The sequence below is a fragment of the Schistocerca serialis genome, chromosome 1 (genome assembly GCF_023864345.2).
Source record: "Schistocerca serialis cubense isolate TAMUIC-IGC-003099 chromosome 1, iqSchSeri2.2, whole genome shotgun sequence".
Classification (NCBI taxonomy): Eukaryota; Metazoa; Arthropoda; class Insecta; order Orthoptera; family Acrididae; genus Schistocerca; species Schistocerca serialis.
The window spans coordinates 485,976,002-485,999,438 of NC_064638.1; the positions used below are offsets into that span (position 1 = coordinate 485,976,002).

Genomic DNA, 23,437 nt, shown 5'->3' on the forward strand with positions numbered 1-23,437 from the left:
ATATGGCGGCCAATCGAGGACCATGCCACTGGCCTCTGGGTACCCCAGAGCCAGAATGCGGCCCACGAAGTGCTCCTCCAGGACATCTAACATTCTCCTGCTTCGATGGGGTCGATCTCCATCTTGCATGAACCACGTCTTGTCAAAATCAGGGTCACTTCAGACAATGGGGACGAAATCATCTTCCAAAACCTTCACATACCCTTCGGTAGTCACCGTACCATCAAGGTATATCACACCGATTATTCCGTGACTGGACATTGCACATCACACAGTGACCCATTGAGGGTGAAGAGACTTCTCGATCGCGAAATGCGAATTCTCAGTCCCCCAAATGCGCCAATTTTGCTTATTGACGAACCCATCCAAATGAGAGTGGACTTCGTCGCTGAACCAAGCCATACTAATTCCCATCATGCCAGCGGTCAACCGTGCAGTTTGAACGACCTAACGCAAACCGTTCAGAAGTTATGACGATTTTGTTTCCTATAGCTCAGTAATTGTCACCCTTTAATATTATCTGACATGCGACCAATGTAGACTATTGGAGAGAGTCTGAAGAGTGACATAGTCATAACAAAGCACTTACTACAAACTAAGCATGTTAACAAATTCGCCATATGATCGTTGCTCGATCTAAGCTTGAAGAACATACACTTTCAGGATGCCTTAGTATGTTCGAAGGCAATCAGAACTACGGATTTGCTTTCAGCTATTGAAACGACTGTCAGTGAGGATCAGCAACACGTTGATACATTGCAGGGAAACAAGGAAACCAAATTTTATTTATGGAGTTGTAATATTTTTGCCTTTGCAGCCATCATATTCGGCTACAAGAAGCTCTTTTTAGGGCAGTTGAGAAGGCAGCTGTTGCAAGATGACGTAATGTGGTGTGAGGTACCGATGACAGATGGTTTGTTCGGTACGGGTATTGTGAGAAAGACCGCGTCAACTGAGGTCCTTTCCCGCGATTGGCTGCTGCTTTCGGAAGTTGCGCGCCAAAATGGTAATCTTCTATTATAAATATTTTGAAAAATTAAACAGCTTATTTACTTCAATTTCAAATTAAAGCATTTCTCAATAGTGTGTTATCATTCCATTATTTCATAAATATTAATAACCAGCAGAATAATAAACAACTGCAAAACGAAAAATCAGACGAATCACTTCTCTGATCGGATCGCGCTCAACTTGGATGGCGGGAAAACTGGTTCGGCTGTAAGATTAGTGCTCGTTCGGCAGTCTCGGAGGACGGACATGTTGTCTGCTGCGGTGTCAGTTAAGACTTAATGTTCAATGTCTAGTTTACTTAATTTGCAATGCCTAGTTTGTGAATAGAGCTTGTCGGCAGTCTCTGAGGAGGGACATGTTGTCTGCCGCGGTATCAGTTAAAACTTAGTTCGCAATGTCCAGTTGAGAACAGTGTGATAGTAATTACAGAAATACGCAGTTAATTACTTTGTTAAAGAATGGAAAGTATTTGTGACTCTAAAGTGGAATGTAATTCTGCAATTTCTCGTGTTCTGCCAATAAAAAAACAAGTGGCATCCCATACAAACAAACTCATCGGAAATTTAATCATTTCTAAAACAACAGTTCCTCGCTAACAGTTTCTTACAGCCTCTAGGTTACGGATTCACGACCTACGTGCTATTTTCTGCGCAGGGGACAACACTTATAGAAGACTGAAGGTTGGTGAACATTTATTAGGACTCACGCATTCCACTCAGTGCGGTAGAAGCAAATAGGCACCTCGCGTGTAATAGAACCCTAGTACAAATGAGATCAGTGACACGTCATCTGTGGTAACACAGAGGAAGTATGGAGAAGAGAAATGTTTTTAAGGGAAGAGGTTTATCGTACGTATGTATATGTATACATCCATCTCTACCCATCACACTCTCTCTTTTTCAACTTGCCGTAGAGTGAACATTATACAATACCGCAAGAAAATAATAATTTGGAAACTGGAGTAGAAACGGTACTACCATCAAAGTTAAGTCATCCGAAAGACGCCTTCTACATCTTCAACAAGATCATCTCAAGTATGGAATCACATCATTGGTATTAACTATCCAAAGCCGCAAAGAATTGCACTGAAACACTGAACTATATAGACACATGGTCAGCTTCTGAAAGACTTCTAACAAGCAGGACAATCTCTCTGTCAACAATGCAATAGACTGAAAGAGTAACTTCTCTCAGAAATGTTATTTTTACACTCTGTATAAAAAAAAGTTTAGGATATGTGATAATAATTATTGCTGTATTTGTTGACTGGTACTTATGTTAAATGTATTTGTTTCTTGTTTTTTTACGCTATTCTTTAAATTAATGATTTAACGTCAATGATAAAAACATCGGCGTTTTGAGATCGATTAATATCGACTATCGATATTTAAATATTGATGATCAAGCCGAAATCAGCATTAGTGTTTTGGCAACACCGCACTTCCCTACCTTGATGTTCGATGAACAGTGTTCCAATCAGTCTGTAATTCCCTTCACCCTCTCGAAATTGTCCAGGCTTACGCATTTTGTTTACACTACCCGACAAAAATAGTGAAGCACCGAGAAGTAGATGAAGAAACGAACTGACACTTGGCTGGTTGAGAGAATAAGTAATGTTATTTCAGTGATTACAAAATCGAATCAAGTCTACAAAGAAGATGGCAGTACGATCCCAGTTATCAATATGACGCTGCATCTCCTCTCGCATGGATGCATGCACTGATTCGGCTGAGAAGATGGTCACTATGCCGTTCTCTCCTCTCCTGAAGCAAGTTGTCCCAGAATGGTTGTGACTGATACTTGATATTCCGTTTACTGGCACTGGGACTGTAGGGAAGCTGGTAAATATCCTAAATGATTCTTACCTCATTATGTCGTTATGAAAAGATACTTAAATTATCTGTGCGTTCTTTACACCTACCCTCGCCGTTTACGAGAGCCTGAAAACTAACCATATTTTCCAGTTTAAAAGTCCACATTACTCTTCGTACTGAAAGGCAATGTTCCTACTTGCTATTTACTCGCAGAATCGGTAAATATAACTATAAATAACAGTTTTGATTTTTAACTGATTGATATATTACGTAAACGTTCACACTCAGAAAATGCAATAATATCCAAATAATAATAGTAATAATAATAATAACAATAAAACGCCTTTCGAAAACAGCACTATTAGCAGTTCAGAGGCGATCTCTGAGGGAAGGTCCAAGTAAAATTAACTATCGTCCTCATGTCTAATCACGAAAAGTTATTCGCTCGCCTTAAAAGTGGAAAATCAATCTCGCCACTTACTACGTAATTTTGTCAACATTAAGGGCAGCACACAAACAGTTAGTTCCGTGAAATCTAAGCAATTCACTATGGTGTACAGTACTCAGGCGTTCACTTCTTACCTTCACCGTTTACATTCAAGTTTGCCCAGCTCTGACGTCACACCGCACCCATGCCTTCGACTGACTCGAACAGATTGATATCTCGACGTGAAGTATCGCTTCTTACTGCCACTCTGGCTGTCTTTATACAGGGTGTTACAAAAAGGTACGGCCAAACTTTCAGGAAACATTCCTCACACACAAATAAAGAAAAGATGTTATGTGGACATGTGTCAGGAAACGCTTAATTTTCATGTTACAGCTCATTTTAGTTTCGTCAGTATGTACTGTACTTCCTCGATTCACCGCCAGTTGGCCCAATTGAAGGGAGGTAATGTTGACTTCGGTGCTTGTGTTGACATGCGACTCATTGCTCTACAGTACTAGCATCAAGCACATCAGTACGTAGCATCAACAGATCAGTGTTCATCACGAACGTGGTTTTGCAGCCAGTGCAATGTTTACAAATGCGGAGTTGACAGATGCCCATTTGATGTATGGATTAGCACGGGGCAAAAGCCGTGGCGCGGTACGTTTGTATCAAGACGGATTTCCAGAACGAAGGTGTCCCGACAGGAAGACGTTCGAAGCAATTGATCGGCGTCTTAGGGAGCACGGAACATTCCAGCCTATGACTCGCGACTGGGGAAGACCTAGAACGACGACACCTGCAATGGACGAGGCAATTCTTCGTGCAGTTGACGATAACCCTAATGTCAGCGTCAGAGAAGTTGCTGCTGTACAAGGTAACGTTGACCGCGTCACTGTATGGAGAGTGCTACGGGAGAACCAGTTGTTTCCGAACCATGTACAGCGTGTGCAAGCACTATCAGCACCTGATTGGCCTCCACGGGTACACTTCAGCGAATGGTTCGTCCAACAATGTGTCAATCCTCATTTCAGTGCAAATGTTTTCTTTACGGATGAGGCTTCATTCCAACGTGATCAAATTGTAAATTTTCGCAATCAACATGTGTGGACTGACGAGAATCCGCACGCAGTTGTGCAATCACGTCATCAACACAGATTTTCTGTGAACGTTTGGGCAGGCATTGTTGGTGATGTCTTGATTGGGCCCCATGTTCTTCCACCTACGCTCAATGGCATGTTCTTCCACCTACGCTCAATGGAGCACGTTATCATGATTTCGTACGGGATACTCTACCTGTGCTGCTATAACATGTACCTTTACAAGTACGACACAATATGTGGTTCGTGCATGATGGAGCTCCTGCACATTTCAGTCGAAGTGTTCGTACGCTTCTCAACAACAGATTCGGTAACCGATGGATTGGTAGAGGCGGACCAATTCCATGGCCTCCACGCTCTCCTGACCTCAACCCTCCTGACTTTCATTTATGGGGGCATTTGAAAGCTCTTGTCTACGCAACCCCGGTACCAAATGTAGAGACTCTTCGTGCTCGTATTGTGGACGGCTGTGATACAATACGCCATTCTCCAGGGCTGCATCAGCGCATCAGGGATTCCATACGACGGAGGGTGGATGCATGTATCCTCACTAACCGAGGACATTTTGAACATTTCCTGTAACAAAGTGTTTGAAGTCACGCTGGTACTTTCTGTTGCTGTGTGTTTCCATTCCATGATTAATGTGATTTGAAGAGAAGTAATAAAATGAGCTCTAACATGGAAAGTAAGCGTTTCCGGACACATGTCCACATAACATATTTTCTTTCTTTGTGTGTGAGGAATGTTTCCTGAAAGTTAGACCGTACCTTTTTGTAACACCCTGCATATGGGCGCAGCGGACCGCCACATGGAACATCTGCTTTTAGCCGCCCTAGGCACAGGTAGCAGTACCTAAATGGTCCCTTTCTCGGACAAGTATTAATTAACATCTCAATCGTTTAATAATTTACAATCTTCTTAATTTTTATATAAATAGAGTTAACTTTGCTTTAGTTAATGAAAATGTTTTATCTCGACTGAATGTAAACTTTTCTATCAAGAATTTTTAGAATGGAACCGACAGTAGAACATGACCTCTGAACTGTCGCTTTAAGATTCCTTGTAATTACTATTATTTGCGATACAGTCTCGATACTTGGTACAGCCATATAAGTATATGAATATAATTGAGCGCTGTAAGTAGAAATTTCTATTATATGTACAAATGATACTTGATCTGTTATGAATAAGGACGTTTTTTGGTTCCAAATTTGATTTTTAGTGAATAACTTGAAACCTCTTAGAGGTAGCTTATTGGTATCACTTGTGTAATGTTTTTACATCAAACTGAAGCTAAATACGAATTATCACCTTTCTGAGTCTGATATTCAGCGCCTTCAATTTTTCGTAAAAATGCTTGTTTCGACCATCATATTGCTCTGATCAAGTTGGGACTTGTAACTTTTAATTGTGCCATACATTTGCATATTCTGAACAGTTTTTAGCTTTGTAATCTTGTTATTCAGCGCCACTTAGCTTTTCTGAAGAACGTATATTTTGCCTAGTATATTGATTTGATCATTCCTGAGACTTAATAATAATAATATTAATAATAATAATAATTGTTATTATTATTATTATTATTATTATTATTATTATAGGCGTCCGGTATATTGTGCCAGTCGTAAAAGGCGACGAAAAGAACAAACCACTAATAGGGCTAACCCCCCTTTTAGTGTGATTAGTTGGTTCAGGACAGAACTAATGAAGCCTTCGACAAGCGCTGTCATGGTCGGGGACGACACTTGAACCCTATGCCCGTCCACAATGGTAACGACACTGCTAGCTACACGGCAAATGATTTAAATCCAAATAGAGGTGTTTTGCAGGATATGCTTCCTGCAACCACTCTAGATGGAAAACAAAGGCAGAGGATGAGATGGTCAGATGAAGTTAACCGACACCTCATGTTCTGTTATTACCAAGCAACAAACTTAGGAACTAACACAACTGGATACAGGTCACAAGTATACACAACATTTATTACCAGATACCCAGAATTAACATTTTTAACAGAACGACGACTAGCTGATCAGATCTGTGTAATAATCAGAAATAACAGGATACCACAGTCAGAATTAGAGAACATCAAACAACAAGTACAACAAATACTGGAACAAAATAATGTGCAATCAGAAGAAGAAGAAAATACAGTAATGGACTCAAACATCCCAGCGCAAACAAACAAAGAACAACACACATCAATTAAACAATCAGAGGAAAACGAAATCTTAAGGCAGCCACCAGAACAAGCACAAATAGAACATGAAGTGACACACATGTTAGATATAAAAGAAAAATTTCAGTTGACATATATAGAATAAAAAGACACAAATTCAGACATTAGACCATTCTTGCATAGACCACCAAATAACTCACAAGTTGAAACAACAATAACAACTATCAACACAATCATACACAACAAAATAAATGAAAATACGACTATGGAAGAGTTATAACTTCTGGTTTATGTAGGAGCGCTCACTACATTAAATATACACACTAGGCAGAGATCAGAACCAACCAACACACAGAAGAAACCCACAAAACCAGCATGGCAACAAAGGCTACAGATCAGAATAGAAAAACTGAGAAAAGACATCGGACAGCTAACACAATTTATAAGAAATGAAATATCAGACAAAAAACCAAAAAGGTTAGGTAAAATCTCACAGCAAGAAGCGATAGAGCAATTAGATGAAAAGAAGCAGAAATTACAAGCATTGGCCAAACGACTTAGAAGATACAAAAAAAAAGTTAAAATAGAAGGAAACAAAACCAAACATTCAACACAAACCAAAAGAAATTTTACCAGACAATAGATAACACACACATTAAAATAGACAATCCACCAAACATAGCAGACATGGAACACTTTTGGAGCAACATACAGTCAAACCCGGTACAACATAATAGACATGCATAGTGGATACAAGCAGAAACAGATGATACCACAAATGCCTGAAGTGATAATTTTGCAGCATGAAGTCACCCGAGCAATTAATTCTACGCACAATTGGAAAGCCCCTGGAAATGATAAAATAGCAAATTTCTGGCTAAAGAAGTTCACCTCAACACATTCACATCTAACTAAATTATTTAACAATTACATTGCAGACCCATACACATTCCCTGATAGACTTACACATGGAATAACTTATCTGAAACCTAAAGATCAAGCTGACACAGCAAACTCAGCAAAATATCGCCCCATAACATGCCTACCAACAATATACAAAATATTAACTTCAGTCATTACACAGAAATTAATGACACATACAACAGAGAACAAAATTATAAATGAAGAACAAAAAGGCTGCTGCAAAGGAGCACGAGGATATAAAGAGCAACTGACAATAGATACAGATGTGACATATCAAGCTAAAACTAAACAAAGGTCGCTGCACTACACATACATTGATTACCAAAAAGCTTTTGATAGTGTACCCCACTCATGGTTGCTACACATAATGGAAATATACAAAGTAGATCCTAAATTGATACAGTTCCTAAACATAGTAATGAAAAATTGGAAAACCACACTTAATATCCAAACAAATTCAAGTAATATCACATCACAGCCAATACAGATTAAGCGTGGAATATACCAAGGAGACTCATTATACCAAGGAGACTCATTAAGTCCTTTCTGGTTCTGTCTTGCTCTGAACCCACTATCCAACACGCTAAATAATACAAATTATGGATACAATATTACTGGAACATACCCACACAAAATCACACATTTGCTATACATGGATGATCTAAAACTACTGGCAGCAACAAATCAACAACTCAACCAATTACTAAAGATAACAGAAGTATTCAGCAATGATATAAATATGGCTCTTGGAACAGACAAATGTAAGAAAAATAGCATAGTCAAGGGAAAACACACTAAACAAGAAGATTACATATTGAATAACCACAGCAGCTCCATAGAAGCGATGGAAAAAACAGATGCCTATAAATATCTAGGATACAGACAAAAAATAGGAATAGATAATACAAATATTGAAGAAGAACTAAAAGAAAAATATAGACAAAGACTAACAAAAATACTGAAAACAGAATTGACAGGAAGAAACAAGACAAAAGCTATAAATACTTATGCTATACCAATATTGACCTACTCATTTGGAGTAGTGAAATGGAGTAACACAGACCTAGAAGCACTCAATACACTTACACGATCACAATGCCACAAATATAGAATACATCACATACATTCAGCAACAGAAAGATTCACATTAAGCAGAAAGGAAGGAGGAAGGGGATTTATTGACATAAAAACCCTACATTATGGACAGGTAGACAATTTTAGAAAATTCTTTATAGAACGAGCAGAAACTAGCAAAATACACAAAGCAATCACTCATATAAATACATCGGCTACACCACTGCAATTTCATAACCACTTCTACAACCCTTTAGATCACATAACATCAACAGATACGAAGAAAGTAAATTGGAAAAAGAAAACACTACATGGCAAGCACCCGTATCATCTAACACAGCCGGCCGAAGTGGCCGCGCGGTTCTGGAGCTGCAGTCTGGAACCGCGAGACCGCTACGGTCGCAGGCTCGAATCCTGCCTCGGGCATGGATGTGTGTGATGTCCTTAGGTTAGTTAGGTTTAACTAGTTCTAAGTTCTAGGGGACTAATGACCTCAGCAGTTGAGTCCCATAGTGCTCAGAGCCATTTGAACCATTTGAACCATCTAACACAGCCACACATCGATCAAGACGCATCCAACACATGGCTAAGAAAAGGCAATATATACAGCGAGACGGAAGGATTCATGATTGCAATACAGGATCAAACAATAAACACCAGATATTACAGCAAGAATATTATTAAAGATCGCAATACCACAACAGATAAATGCAGACTTTGCAAACAACAAATAGAAACAGTAGATCACATCACAAGCGGATGTACAATACTAGCAAACACAGAATACCCCAGAAGACGTGACAATGTAGCAAAAATAATACATCAACAACTTGCCATACAACATAAACTAATAAAACATGTTCCTACATACAAGTATGCACCACAAAATGTACTGGAGAATGATGAATACAAATTATACTGGAACAGAACCATTATAACAGATAAAACAACGCCACATAACAAACCTGACATCATACTCACCAATAAAAAGAAGAAATTAACACAACTAATCGAAATATCCATACCCAATACAATAAATATACAGATGAAAACAGGAGAAAAAATTGAAAAATACATCCAACTGGCTGAGGAAGTCAAGGACATAGCATCAGGATAAAATTGACATTATACCAATTATACTATCAACTACAGGAGTCATACCACACAATATCCACCAGTACATCAACGCAATACAGCTACATCCAAACGTATATATACAACTACAGAAATCTGTAATTATTGATACATGTTCAATTACCCGAAAGTTCCTAAATGCAATGTAACATATACCGTACAGTTAAAAGGAAGTCACGCTTGATCAAGGTCCGCGTCACTTTCCATTTTTAACCAGACCTAAGGTCTGAGAAAGGAAAGAAGATAATAATAATAACATTAATACACTTAAACACATCTTGACGAGATTTGGTAAAGTTATTTTAATTTCACTTTTAGATTATGGTGCAATTCTTTGTGTGTTGACCATAGGCGCGTTATGACGACATGGCGCTGGTAGTAGTGAACTGTAGTAAGTCCCAGCATCTCGCTCGCCTCTGTACCTCTTAAAATGATAAAGTGCTTTTTTCGCCTCAGAACGGAGTTGACGTCTGAATCCGTCCCACTGATGTTACGAGGGGCCTTCAATAAAGAATGCAACACTTTTTTTACTCGGCCAGTTTCGGCAGAAAAAATGCAGAATTGGTTATAGGACATCGTGGAATATTCCAGTTTCAACCCCTATAATTTCATGAAGTTCCCTTACGTGACAACGCTGTATGTAGCCTTCAAAATACCGACTGCAACGCAGTAATTTCCAAGCAGGAAGCTGTCATTGAATTTCTTTTGGCGGAAAAGCACAACATCGAAGATATTCATAGGCGCTTGCAGAATGTCTACGAAGACCTGGCAAGGTAAAAGCACGGCGAGTCGTTGGGCGACGCGTATATCGTCGTCAGAACAAGGTCGCACAAACCTGTCCGACCTACCGTGTGCTGGCCGGTCGCACACAGCTGTGCTGCCTCGGGAAATTGAAGAAACGATTTCAGCGTGTTCGTAACGACAAAAATGCAAACGTACTTTTCTTTCCCCAGGACCATGCAGGGCCTCACACAATTCTGCGCACAGGAGAGAAGCTCAGAAAACTCCCTTAGGCTCTTCTTCCCCCTACACCCTACACCCTACACCCTACAGCCTGGATGTCATATATTCCGACTTCCAATTATCTGGTCCAATGAAAGACGTACTCCACGGAAAGCAGTGTGTGGATGGCGGGGAGGTTATTGATGCAGCAGGACGTTGGCCCCTACATCGACCAATAGAATGGTACCATGTGGGGATACAGGCCCTCACAATAACGTGGCGTAAGGCCGTCGCATTTAACGAAGATTATGTTGAAAAAAACGGTTGTATAGTCAAAATACCGGAAATAATATGTTGTATTGAAATCGTGAATAAAACCAACCCTCCTTTCACAATAATGGTTTGCATTACTTACTGGACGCCACTCGTTTAATGGGGAAAAATCTGGGGATATTGTTGACCTTCGAAGTACCTCAGTACCTCAGCATCATGCAGACAGTTTATAGAGACACGCGCCCTCTGTGGACGAGCACGATATTGTTAGAAAAATGCACCACGATATTGTCGCATGCGCCATAATACATGAGGATTTGGATGTACATGACGTACCGTTGTGATGTCAATCACTATCAGACGTAACCTGAAGTCGTACCCTATGGCTCCCATACCATGACGCCAGGAGTAACTTCGACTTGCCTCTACAAATCGCTAGAAGAATGAGCTCCTTTCTTCGGTCGTCGCCCAAACTCGGCAGTAGTTATCATCCGGGGTAGAGAGCAACCGCTATTCATCGCTGAACATAATGGGACGCCATTTATCAGCAGTTCGTGCTTCCCGTCGCGGCACTACTCCAAACGCAGCCGTTTGTGTTGCGATTTTAACGGCAGCCTATGCATGGAACGATAGTTCCCTAGTTCGGTAGCTGCTAGTCGCCGGCCGATGGTACTGGATGTCACAGAGTGACCCACGCAGGTCAACATCGAGCCATTGTCTCATCCGAGTGTCCCACAAATCTGGATACTGCACGATTCGATCTGCTGTCCAGATGAACAACCACATTGAGGCCCCGTTCAAAGTCTGTTTGTGGCTGATAACGCTTTCCCATACTAGTACGCGGCGACTCTGAGATTTGATACGCGGCGTCTCTGTGATTTGACAGTAATCACTCAGCATGTGACGCTAGTCACACGCATTGTGTATCCTACCAGCCCTGGTAAGAAGTCTGCATTTTTTAAGGCTGCATTTAGACAGCTAGGGCCTGCCATCTGATATATTTTGTGCGGGTCGTAGTGGTCCACTCAGTCCGATTAGCGTGTACCCTTGGCAACCGCCATGCAGCAGAATTACGCTACCGGGCGCCGCTGCCCATGCAGCACCATGTGAAAGTGGGGCTGCATGGGGACCATTGTATGAGATACAGCTGTGATTGCTTCTTGGAACTATAATACATGAAATTTCGAAATGGAAAACTATAAAAATTTCAATTTTTAAAAAAAGAACAAAAGAGGATAGGAAAGATTAGGGAATATTACTTCACAAGCGCTGGTCAGGGAGTTGGTTTCGAAACGTCTCATTGAGCCCGACGTCCCTGGGCAACGCATCCCATTGTTACGTACTTTGTTATACGAGATAATTGACGTCTCGGACGTCGCGAGTCACTTCACGCTTAACTGTTCAAATAACTAACTTTTGCTAGTGCTTTTATGCTGATGTCTGTTAATGCGCTAGAGTACTTACAATACAGTTTGTATATGCTAATGTAATCTGATTACAGGATTAACGTGTCGCCTGGTACAATAAACGGCCACAATTTATCCTACTTAGTCTACCGACAATTTTAAATGTGTGTTTCTTTGTGTGTTTAAATGTTATTTTTGCCTCGTCATTATATACGTGTTAATTAACTACATTACTTTTTTACCTCTCTTCTGTATTAATGTCGTCTACTTACAGGTTTACCGTGGCGCCCGGTACAATAAATCGCCACGAAATATCTTACTAATGGGTTAAAATGTTTCTATCCTAATTTGTCTGTGTGTTACTATTTCATTAATTAATGTCAGGCATATGTTACTCTTCGTTCGCCTCGCAGTTGGTATTAGTGTCAGAAGAGTCCGTTGTGCCGGAGTCTTCATCCACACTAACCCATTCGCCTCGCTGTCGTCAAACTCGATGTCGATATGGTCTCAATTCTTTATAGGTAGTGTGTTCCGTATGGAGATTCGATCTGTGTGTTTGTTTAATCGTTGCCATTTCTCTGCATCCCTGACTGTTTCTTGTAGTGCCTCTGTGGTTATTCCTCGTACGTTTGTATGTAAGTGGCTGTGCCGCTCACAGCGACGACTGGGATTGGCATGTTTCGTTCTTAGCCGCTCCCTGACGTTGGGGAGAGAGATATACAGCCTAGGCCCCTCACCACTTTGATCCCACTCTCGATACCAGTTGCACACCTGCTAAGACCATAGTTGCCGTTTCAGTTCGATATGTTTTCCTGTAATTTTCCTGACCTTATCGGGTCCTCCCGTCTTCAGCCAGTAGGCTGCAGCTCGATATTTGATAGTTATATCTCTTGGAAAGACGCCCAGCACCGTATAAAGTGCCCCTACTGACGTGGTGATGCATGCCCCTAACAGGCTGTTAACAGCACTAAACACGAACTACACTAAAGCACTCTGGTGACCGTTTTAGCTGTCACAGAACATTGTATAACTCTGGTCATCTACAGAGCCGCCACTGGCGTCTACGAGTACGAAATTACTTTGAGATCCGATCATATCTTCTGGATGTTTCCAATTTTTTGTCAGTCAATGTACCGTGCCCGGAGTTAAGGTACACGGTCCATCTGGCAAAGAACGGCTTCCTATCGTGCCAGCAATGATAGGAAACAAGTAACGTAGCGCGTTTATGAGCGTTTATGCCGATTGTCAACAATACGATTCAACCTCATATTCAGTTTGTTCTAATTTATCATTTCTCTCAGTGTTTATACTTTGTTTTGTTGTACTGCATTCTAATCCTCTGTACTTTGGATGGTACTGACAGTATTTCCCGCCGCAGCGTGCGAGCCGGCGCTGAGCGTGGTGGTGGAGAACGGCAGACTGGAGTCGAGCGCGGAGCTCCGGGGTGGGGAGCCGTGGCTTGTGGACGTGGACAGCGGCGTGCGCTACCCGCCGGGCCTCTACTGGCGCAGCGGATCCGCCTGGCGGGCCTGCTACTGCCACCTCCAGCCCTGTCTGCGCATGTCAGTATCCACCTAGCACTTACTCTCACCTATATACGACGGGCGTTCAATAAGTAGTGAAACACAGTTTTTTCTCGGCCAGTTTCTCTTGAAAAAATGCGGAATTTGTTGTGCGACATGGTGAAATATTACCGCTTCAGCCCCTGTGGTTTCGTGAAGTTCCGATAGGTGGCGGCGCTTTACAAAGTGCGACAATAAAGTAATGAGACTGACGTGAAAAAAAAAGAGTTGCTTACCGTTTTAGAGAAGTTTAGTGTTGTTTCCTTCAAAAGTAGTTCCCTCCTGATTGTACACACTTATTCCAGCGCTTCTGTCATTGATGGTAACATTTCTGATACTCATCTTCTGTAAGATGCTCCAAGACCCTCGTCACAGCTCTTTCGACATGTTGTGTTGTTTGGAAATTGTGTCCCTTGGCCGCCGTTTTGACTCTTGGAAATAGAAAAAGTTGCACAGAGCCATATCTGGTGAATAAGGTGGCTGTGGTAGTACTGAAATTTATTTTGAGGTTAAAAATTGCTGTACTGACAGAGCAGGATGGGATGGCGCATTATCGTGATGCAGAATCTAATTATCAGCAATGTTGGCGCTGACACCAAGAACTTTTTTACGAAATCTTCCTAAAATTTCTTTGTAGTAATATTGGTTAACTGTTTGTCCAGGAGGCACCCACTCTTTATGAAGAATTCCCTTGGAATCAAAGAAGCACACGAGCATGCATTTCACTTTTGACTTTGACATGCGAGCTTTTTCTGGTCTGGGTTATCCCTTTGAGCACCATTGTGAACTTTGGCGTTTTGTCTCTGGATCGTACTGAAAAAACCAACTTTTATCACCAGTGATAACACAGCTCAGCAATTCTGGATTGATTTCCGTTTGCTCTGACAGATCGGCTGTCAAATTTTTCCGTGTTTCGCGCTGTTGTGTGAGATTTACGGGGACCATTTTTGCACAAATCTTCCTCATACCAAGATCTCCAGTTATTATTAGACGAACCGTTTCTCGACTGATGTTCAGTTCTTCTGCAATCATTTTCACTGGTAATCTTCGATCAGATCGTACCAGTTCACGCATCCTGGCCAAGTTGACATCTGCCCGTCCTCATCTTCAACATTCGTTCTGCCTTCACTAAACATTTTATGCCAACAGAAAACTTGAGCTCTTGACATAACCTCCTCCCCAAAAGCCTTCTGAAGCTACCGTAAGTTGCCGTCACGTTTTCACCCAATTTAACACAAAAAGAAATGGCATACCGTTGCGCAATATTATGCGATTCCATTTCCGTGACGAGAGACACAAACACGTGTTAACTTATCACAGCAGAACTCACGACTGAGCAGTTGCATCGATGTGCCGCTTGGACTAGAAGCAGCTTATAGACCAAGGTCAAAGATATTGTGCCTACGCAAGCCTGCAGGGTTGCCACATATTGCAAAGAAAATCAGTCTCACTATTTTATTGTCGCACCTCATAAGTAGCCTTCAAAATGGTATCTGGTATCTGTAATAGAGGTGCTTTCCAACCAGAGAGTTTCTTTTGGCGGAAAACCAGAGCATCGCAGATATTTATAGGCACTTCTAGAAGGTCTACGGAGACTCTGCCAGTGAAGGCGTCTGTCATGATCGCAGCAGGGGCGCGCAGAGCTGTCCGATCTTCCGCGTGCCGGCCGACCGCACACAGCTGTGACCGCTGCAATGTTGGAACGTGCGGGGACAGTCATTCGAGGTGATATTCGGACCACAAACAAACACCTTGCTGCACAATCGGACGTCACTGTCGGTAGTGCTGCGACACTCGTCCACAAGTCGGGGTAGTCAAAGTGTCTGTCCTCTGGTTTCCTCGTCACCTAACAGAAAACCACAATTTTTCTGTCGAACATCGTCACAGGCGATGAAACATCGGTTCATCAGTTCGAAGCGGAAACAAATCGGCAGTCCGTAAAGTGGCTACACATCACGTCTCCTCTGAAGTAAAAGTTCAAAAGTACAGCCTCAACTGTAAACCATGGCGACAGTGTTCTGGGAGACTGAAGGCGTTGTTCTGTTTGACGCCCTCTGCAACGATCAAATCATCTCATGATGCAACGATCAACTCAGAAGTGTATTGTGCTACCCATAAAAATGCAAAAGAAGTGCCCCTTCCCCATGACAACACAAGGCCTCGCACACGTCTGTGCACCCGAGAGGAGCTTACAATACATCATTGGACTATTCATCCTCATTCACCCTAAAGCCCGGATATCACACCTTCCGACTTCCATCTCTTTGGTCCAATGAAGGATGCACTCCGCAGGAAGCAGTAAGTGGATGATGGGGAGGTTGTTCATGCAGCAAGACGTTCGCTCCGATGTCGACCAGCAGAGTGGTAGGTACCAAATGGACATATAGGGCCTTCCAGTAAGGTGGTACAAAGACGTCGCATTGAACGGAGATATTCCTGAAAACCACAGTTTTGTAGCCAAAATAGCGGGAAATAATATGGTATATTAGAATCCTGAAAAAAAGCAATCCGCTTTCAGGAAAAAAAGTGTTGCACTGCCTTTTGAACGCCCTCGCAGGACTCTCCTAAGTGTAGTACATTAATTCCTAACATTAAATACTATTTTAAACTTTTAAATATTCGATCGTATAAAAATCATCTTGGAGAGTATAAAACTCACATTAAATACAGAATGACTTCTTTTTATCTTTATTCTTCGATAGGTTTTATGCGCCCAGCCACGATTTTCTGTGCTGTACCAACATCTTTATCTTAGAATTGTACTTACACCGAATGTTCTCGATTATTTCTTCCATACACTCTATTCTCCGACTTCCCCTACCATTTTTGCCGTCTACAGATGACCAACGGCATCGTGTGTTGTGTGATATAAAGATTTTACAGCGGCGGACTCATACAGTAAAGAGCTGACAAATGACGTGGAAGCATAAGATCAGAGTTCGGTATGCCTCGTCGAAGTCACAGGGCGCTGTTTCAGCATCTACGTCTATATCTACACTGCGCAAGCCACCTCATCGTGCGTGGCGGACGGTATTTCGGATACCTTACCATCTTCCCTCTTCCATCTCTCATTACGCTATTCCATTCATGAATGGTGTGCGGGAAGAACGATTGTGGGCAAGCCTTTGCGTTGGCTTCAGTTTGATTTTCACATTTGATCATTTCACATAACCGAGGTTGGCATAATAATGTACTGCTCAACTCCATTCAGACTCAGTGCCTCTCTTGTGCAGCCAGCCACTGGTGTTAGAGGAGCATATCTCCGATTCTTTTAAGGGGCCGATGACCTAAGCAATTTGGTCCCATAGAACTTACCACAAATTTCCAAATTCTGATTCTTTCGGCCTTGTTAACGTATCCCGAAACGAAACGCGACGCTCTTCCTTGGTTTGCTTTTTCTCTATCTCCTAATCCAGGGCCAGCCAAACTTCGAGCGGGCCGGGAGTGCGAGCCGCGTGTCTGCTTTGCTCGTTTGTTCCCGGAAGTACTCGGCGCAGCGCGATATTTCATTTACGCTGAAGCGCCAAAGAAACTAGAGTATAGGCATGCCTATTCAACCACAGAGATGTGTGAACAGGCAGAATACGGCCCTGCGATCGGCAACGCCTACTAAGACAAGTGTCTGGCGCAGTTGTTAGATCGGTTACTGCTGCTACAGTGCCAGGTTATCAAGATTTAAGCGAGTTTGAACGTGCACACGAGTGATGGGACGCAGGATCTCAGAGGTAGTGATGAACTGGGGATTTTCCCGTATGACCATTTCACTAGTGTACCGTTAATATCAGGAATCTGGTAAAACATCAAATCTCCGACATCGGGAAAAGATTCTGCAAGAACGGAACCACCGACGACTGAAGAGAATCGTTCAACGTAACGGAAGCGCAACCCTTCTGCAAATTACTCCAGATTTCAATGCTGGGCCATCAACAAGTGCAGGTCATTCAACGAACATCATCGATATTGGCTTTCGGAGCGGAAGACCTATTCGTGTACCCTTGATCACTGCACGACACAAAGCTATACGCCTCGCCTGGGCCCGTCAGTACCGACAATGGACTGTTGATGACTGGAAACATGTTGCCTTGTCAGAGGAGTCTCGTTTCAAATTGTATCGAGCGGATGGACGTGTACGGGTATGGAGACGACCTCGTGAATCCATGGACCCAGCATGTCAGCAGGGGACTGTTTAAGCTGGCGAAGGCTCTGGAATGGTGTGGGGCGTGTGCAGTTGGAGTGATGTGGGGCCACTGATGCGTCTAGATACGACTCTGATAGGTTACACGTACGTAATTGGGCAAGGCTAAAAGAGCTTTCGCTCAAAGTAAAAGAACAGAGAAATTGTAATTTCCTGGCAGAATAGCCTTCTTGCAGTCGAAAAATTAAATTTTCTAACTTAGGGTCTCTTATTATGCAAGAACTGGCCGGAGTATTTCATCAAAATTACAAGTAAATATCTAGTGAGCTGAATAGGATAACTCAGCGCCAGTCTTGGAAGTGCGTCGACTATCCAGCTGCCTGGATGGCACTTTACATTTACCGTGCAACCACTGAGCGCAGAGGAAAAGTGTGCAGAAGACGGCTGCTATTTAAATTGGAATGCGCAGAGAATATTCACACAAACAACGTTTTCTGCAATGCCCACGGAGCTGGCAGTGAACTACGGACTTTCGTGCCACATAGCGACCGTATCTCTCATGCAAAAACTGTTAGCTTTCTATGCCTATACATCATTATAGGAGCAGAGGAAATAATGGTGAAGAGCGAGATACACTGAGGAGTCCAAATACCTATCAACCTACTTAATAGTGTGTTCGTCCACCTTTGGAACCACATGCAGCAGCAGTTCTCCATGGTATGGATTCGACACGTCCTTGGTAGGTTTCTGGGCAAATGTGACATGCGGTATCTATCATGGACTGGTGGTTTGTTGTCATGGAGTGCGCACCCAATAGTGTTGCAGATGTTTTCCGTTGGGTTCTGGTCAGCCCAGTTTAATGATAGAAACATCAATGTGAGTTCACCATCATGCACGATTCTGGCCTTGTGAAATGGACTGCTATCCTGCTGTAAGATGCCCTGCTGTCATGGAAGGCATTAAGCGTGAAGGGATGCAAGTGGTCTTAGTAAGTTCACATAGTCCATAGCTGTCAAGGCACCTTCCTAAACTGCTACAAATCTCAAGAAATCCCAGGTGAATGTTCCCCATAATACAATACTGTCCCCTATGGACTGCGTCCGAGGCGCACAGGCGTTCGCCTGGATGTCGGCATATCCAGACGTGACCACCGACAAAGTACAATAGGAACGTGATTTATCCGACAAGGCGAAAAGTTTCTGTTGATACGCAACCCAATCTCCATTATCCTGTGCCCACAGCAATCGTAATGCTGACTAGCCCTACAGGGGAACATGTAACGGCCACCTGCTGCGGTGCCCAATGTTAGACAATGTGCGCTGAACGCGGTGCTTCGAAACACTTGCACCTGCATGAGCATGGAACTCTGCCGTCATATCTGCCACAGATCGCCGCCTATCCTGCATTACAGAACACGCAAGCCTCCCACCTACCTAGTCTGTGACGAGGCGTGGGTGCCCAACACCTTGTAACCCACACGTGTGTTCACCGTCCTTCGATTATTTTACGTAGATACTCACGACAGTAGCGCACAAACGGTCGACCAGCTTCACCGATTCCGAGATGCTCGTTCCCAAGCGCTGGGAAATAATATTATGCCCTTTGTCAAAGTCGTTTATGTCAGTGGATTCCCCCCATTTGCGATATCGTCGCTAGAATGATTCTCCACTGCAGCTTGTTTCTACAACTTTTCCTGTTCATTGAGTACCGTGTTTTTCTTGATGGTATTGCTTACTGTTCTGTTGCTTCGGCGCTGAATTCTGGTGTCATTATGTCTGCTAGGTGCCAGTGGTTTTCTGTTTGTCTCATTCCACTTTTTCTAGTAGGGCCAAGGACCACTTGTAATAGTCTATATGTATGTTACGCTGTCCGAGGCTACGCATAAGGTTGTTTTGTGAACCACGCGTCTTTTTGTACAGTTATTCAGTGCGTTCTTGAAATCTTCAGCGCACGAGTGTTTCTTCAGATTCTTCATGTAACCAGCAAGTCGTGAAGTTCCTAGGTACTTGATAAACGCACTATGGCATTTTATTCTGCTATTTCGAATCCAACAAAGCTATTGTACCAGTAAATTACAATTTTTCTGATCTTTTACTTTGTGAGAAATCTGTCTTTTTGACTTAGCCACAATTACGCAATCAGATAATGTTCATGTCAGTGCCTCACTAGCGGCGTGCTAGTGCAACTGATTCAAATCTTGCCGGAAAAGTATATTTGAAGTCAAATGTTTTTCCGTCTCCTCAACTTTAATTGCACACGGCCACAACGAAATTTAGAAAAGAAATTCAAAGAAACTCTTGATTTCTTACTGCAGTGCTGCATATATGAAAAAATCTTTTCTAGATGAACTTCGCTATGATACCACAGACACGACGGGTCTTATGAATATGCTGTATATTATCAGGCCACACTTTACAGAAAGTGTTGAAGTTTCATGTATCACAGAATACAGAGCAGCCAAGACGTTTGTAGTCTTCTTGTGAACTTCTCCGACATGATTTCTCCAGGTTAGTTGTCGATCAAGGATTACACCCAGAGTACTTAGCAGCTGGGAACCAGAAGAAAGAGGTATAAATTAACATGATTTTTCCAGTGTTTATTGCTGATAAGAGTGCCTGGCTGTTTGTGACGTTGACCTCCATACACCAATTTGCTGCACATTTGTCCAAATCCCTGCGGGCGTCATGTAGTCTTTGTTGGATTACTTCTGGCCTTCTCCTTACCGAAATTGGAAATTTGCGGTAAGGTCTTTTGGGACCAAACTGCTAAGGTAATCGGTCCCTAAGCTTACACACTACTTAATCTAACTTAAACTAACTTACACTAAGGACGACATACACATCCATGCCTCGAGGGAGGAATCGAACCTCCGAGGGGGGGTGCCGCGCGAACCGTGCAAAGCGCCTCAGACCGCTCGGCTACACTGCGCGGCTCTCCTTTTGGCATGAGTGTAGTGTCGTCAGAACAGATGTGTTTCGTTACCCATGGCGACGGAGGAAGATCGGTAAAAAAGACGCAGGCCCTTGATCCGATTCTTGTAGCACTCCATCAAGGACTTGTCTGATACATGACTCGCCATTGATAATGTGAACTATGTAGATCCGCGTACTGAGGTAGTCTGAAAATAGCTTCACCGGGGATTTCGGCATGTGATTCCTCATTGGTCTCTGTTTCGCATCACATTCCTGCAACACTATAAGGTGGCATTCTATCTCGAGGCGGGAAGTGATCACAGTGTTCTGGCTCATCAGTGTATGTAGATGTAGTAGAAGTAATACTGAGCGTGATGATTCTAATGTTAGCGGTAGTAATAGATCCAAAATATTTTCCGAATTTGTAATCAGAGGGTCCGTTTTATTTTACTTAAAGTGAATGTAGAAATATAATGGAAAACAGAAAATAGGCATATTATAGAATATTTGCTGTTAGGCTATAAAATAAAGTAAAATAAAGTGTAATACACAGATTCTGAGGTCAGTGTAGCTGTTGTTTGACATGGAAGATATCATACCTGAAGTCAAGTTTGAAACATATAGAGACCTCTGTGTTTTACGTAGGGTGCCATATAGTTTACACTGGTAGTTTTAACACTGATGTAACTATAATACATTTGGTGTGTAAGGTGTCAAACAAATAACACACCTTACATTGAATTCCTGAAACATTACCAGTTACGTGATATTGTACGAATTTGATTAATATGCAGATATAGTGAATAAGCCAGCATTTTGCGAATATAAACCACTAACTCTCACACTAGTAACTGCACGCAAGTAATTTTCCTGACTTGAGCTACGAGACGTAGTTCTGGGGGAAAGGAGAATTTTACAACGGCATGCCGTCTCGCGCGGCTGGAGTCCTCACTACGTAATACTTATCGGACACAATGAGACGCCGCAGCCACTACCTAGGTCGCGGGCAAAAGCAGCCCTTGTTCCTGCTTTTAACAACTCTTTGGAAAGCCTTTCTACAGGAACACAGCTGGAGATCACAGATAAACATCCAGAGAAACACAATTCAAAACATTGGTGACTCCCTGTAGCCACTTGCGTTAAAACTCGCATGAAAGAAAAAGCTGTTTATCTCAGTATTACATAACAGAAGTTAAACTCTGTCCTATGAAAGAAACAACGCCTTTGATAGGCTACAAGAACTCTACTGTGTGGAGTTATAACAGGTACGAATGCCATGTCTGGCCAGAAAGAAAACACGTGGCCACGAGCTTTGATATAGGCAAATTGCAGCCAAAGTAATTGGCTTTTCTCTTGCAGAAAATCGTCGAGTCTTTGAGCAAGGCGATTGCGAGAGTCGTTACGTGAACACTTGTTCACAGACTTGTCTTAACTCGTAAGGAGTTAAACTGCAAAGTCTCCTGATAAGGACAGTTCCATTGAGCACTGATAGTTAATACTTGCGAGTGATTTGAGGGCAACGACGTACGCGCTATTCCAGCCAAATAGCTTGTACCATGCCAGTTAGTTAGGGAATAACTAGGAGTCTCGGCTTCACCGAAGATGTAGGAAATGTACCCAACTGGTGTTAAACAGTCGAGAGAGATTTAGAATAGATTCTCAGGTTCACCGCTCACGCAGACATCCGTCACTGCCGCTGCCGACACAAGGTAAACACATGTGCACTCGCACCACGCCAGCAAGTAATATTCAATTGACACTCAGAACTGCAGTCGTCTCCGTCTCTCCTAATTTTCGTGTATTCAACCACGACCTATAGTTAAACATATCCGAGATTGTCAGGCTTAATTGAAGCAGAAACGCGAGATGTCGGACGTAACGAAAAGGATTGATCAGACGCTCTAGAGTGTTTTATACTACGGATTGTTGAATTGTTTTAATTGCGTACTTCTTTTTGATTGCTCTTTACTGACCCCCATTCAATTTGGGTATTTTCATTGTGCATTTCTGCGTAATTTATATCTCTGGCGCCAATTGTCTTTAAATTGTTTTGTATTTTTATCCACCCTCAGACATGGCTATCAACCATCTTACCATTAAACAACCTTACAATAATTAGAAATTTGCTTCGTAGTTGTGTACGTAATTTTGCTAACATTGCTATGTCATGAAGTCATACTTAGAGTAAAAATAAACGTTAAGAACGAAAATCTCAGATTTTCATTTTTGCAAAGATAGAGTTACGTCTGAATCTGTACACTAATTTCTGTTAGCGATAACGTTTCCTTTACAGGGGGTGTAGTGGAACCGACATTGAGATCATTGTCTGATTACATCACTGACTATACTGCTGCACCCTTCTCAACTCTGCATGCATGAGATGGTATCTGCCTACCTTGCAGGCCGTAGGTTCGACACCAAATTCCTAAAACACTCACAGAACAACCTTGTGCAACTGCAGGAGGAAGGTACCTCAGAACCAGTCTCACATGTGTTAGAGATGTTTGTATTTGCATGTATTAGTATCCAGCTGAAGTATAT

The 23,437-nt window shown here is 42.3% G+C and overlaps 1 protein-coding gene across 2 annotated transcripts in view; it reads left to right on the top strand.

The window, feature by feature from the left end:
- The window catches only part of LOC126473763 (G-protein coupled receptor Mth2-like), a 641,204-nt gene that overhangs the window by 70,161 nt on the left and 547,606 nt on the right, over positions 1–23,437 (top strand). The window contains exon 2 of one of the 2 annotated variants that reach the window (XM_050101033.1): positions 13,651–13,849. In XM_050101033.1, the coding sequence (XP_049956990.1) occupies positions 13,651–13,849 (199 nt within the window). The remainder of the gene's footprint in view (positions 1–13,650; positions 13,850–23,437) is intronic. The other variant, XM_050101049.1, reaches the window with a different exon arrangement.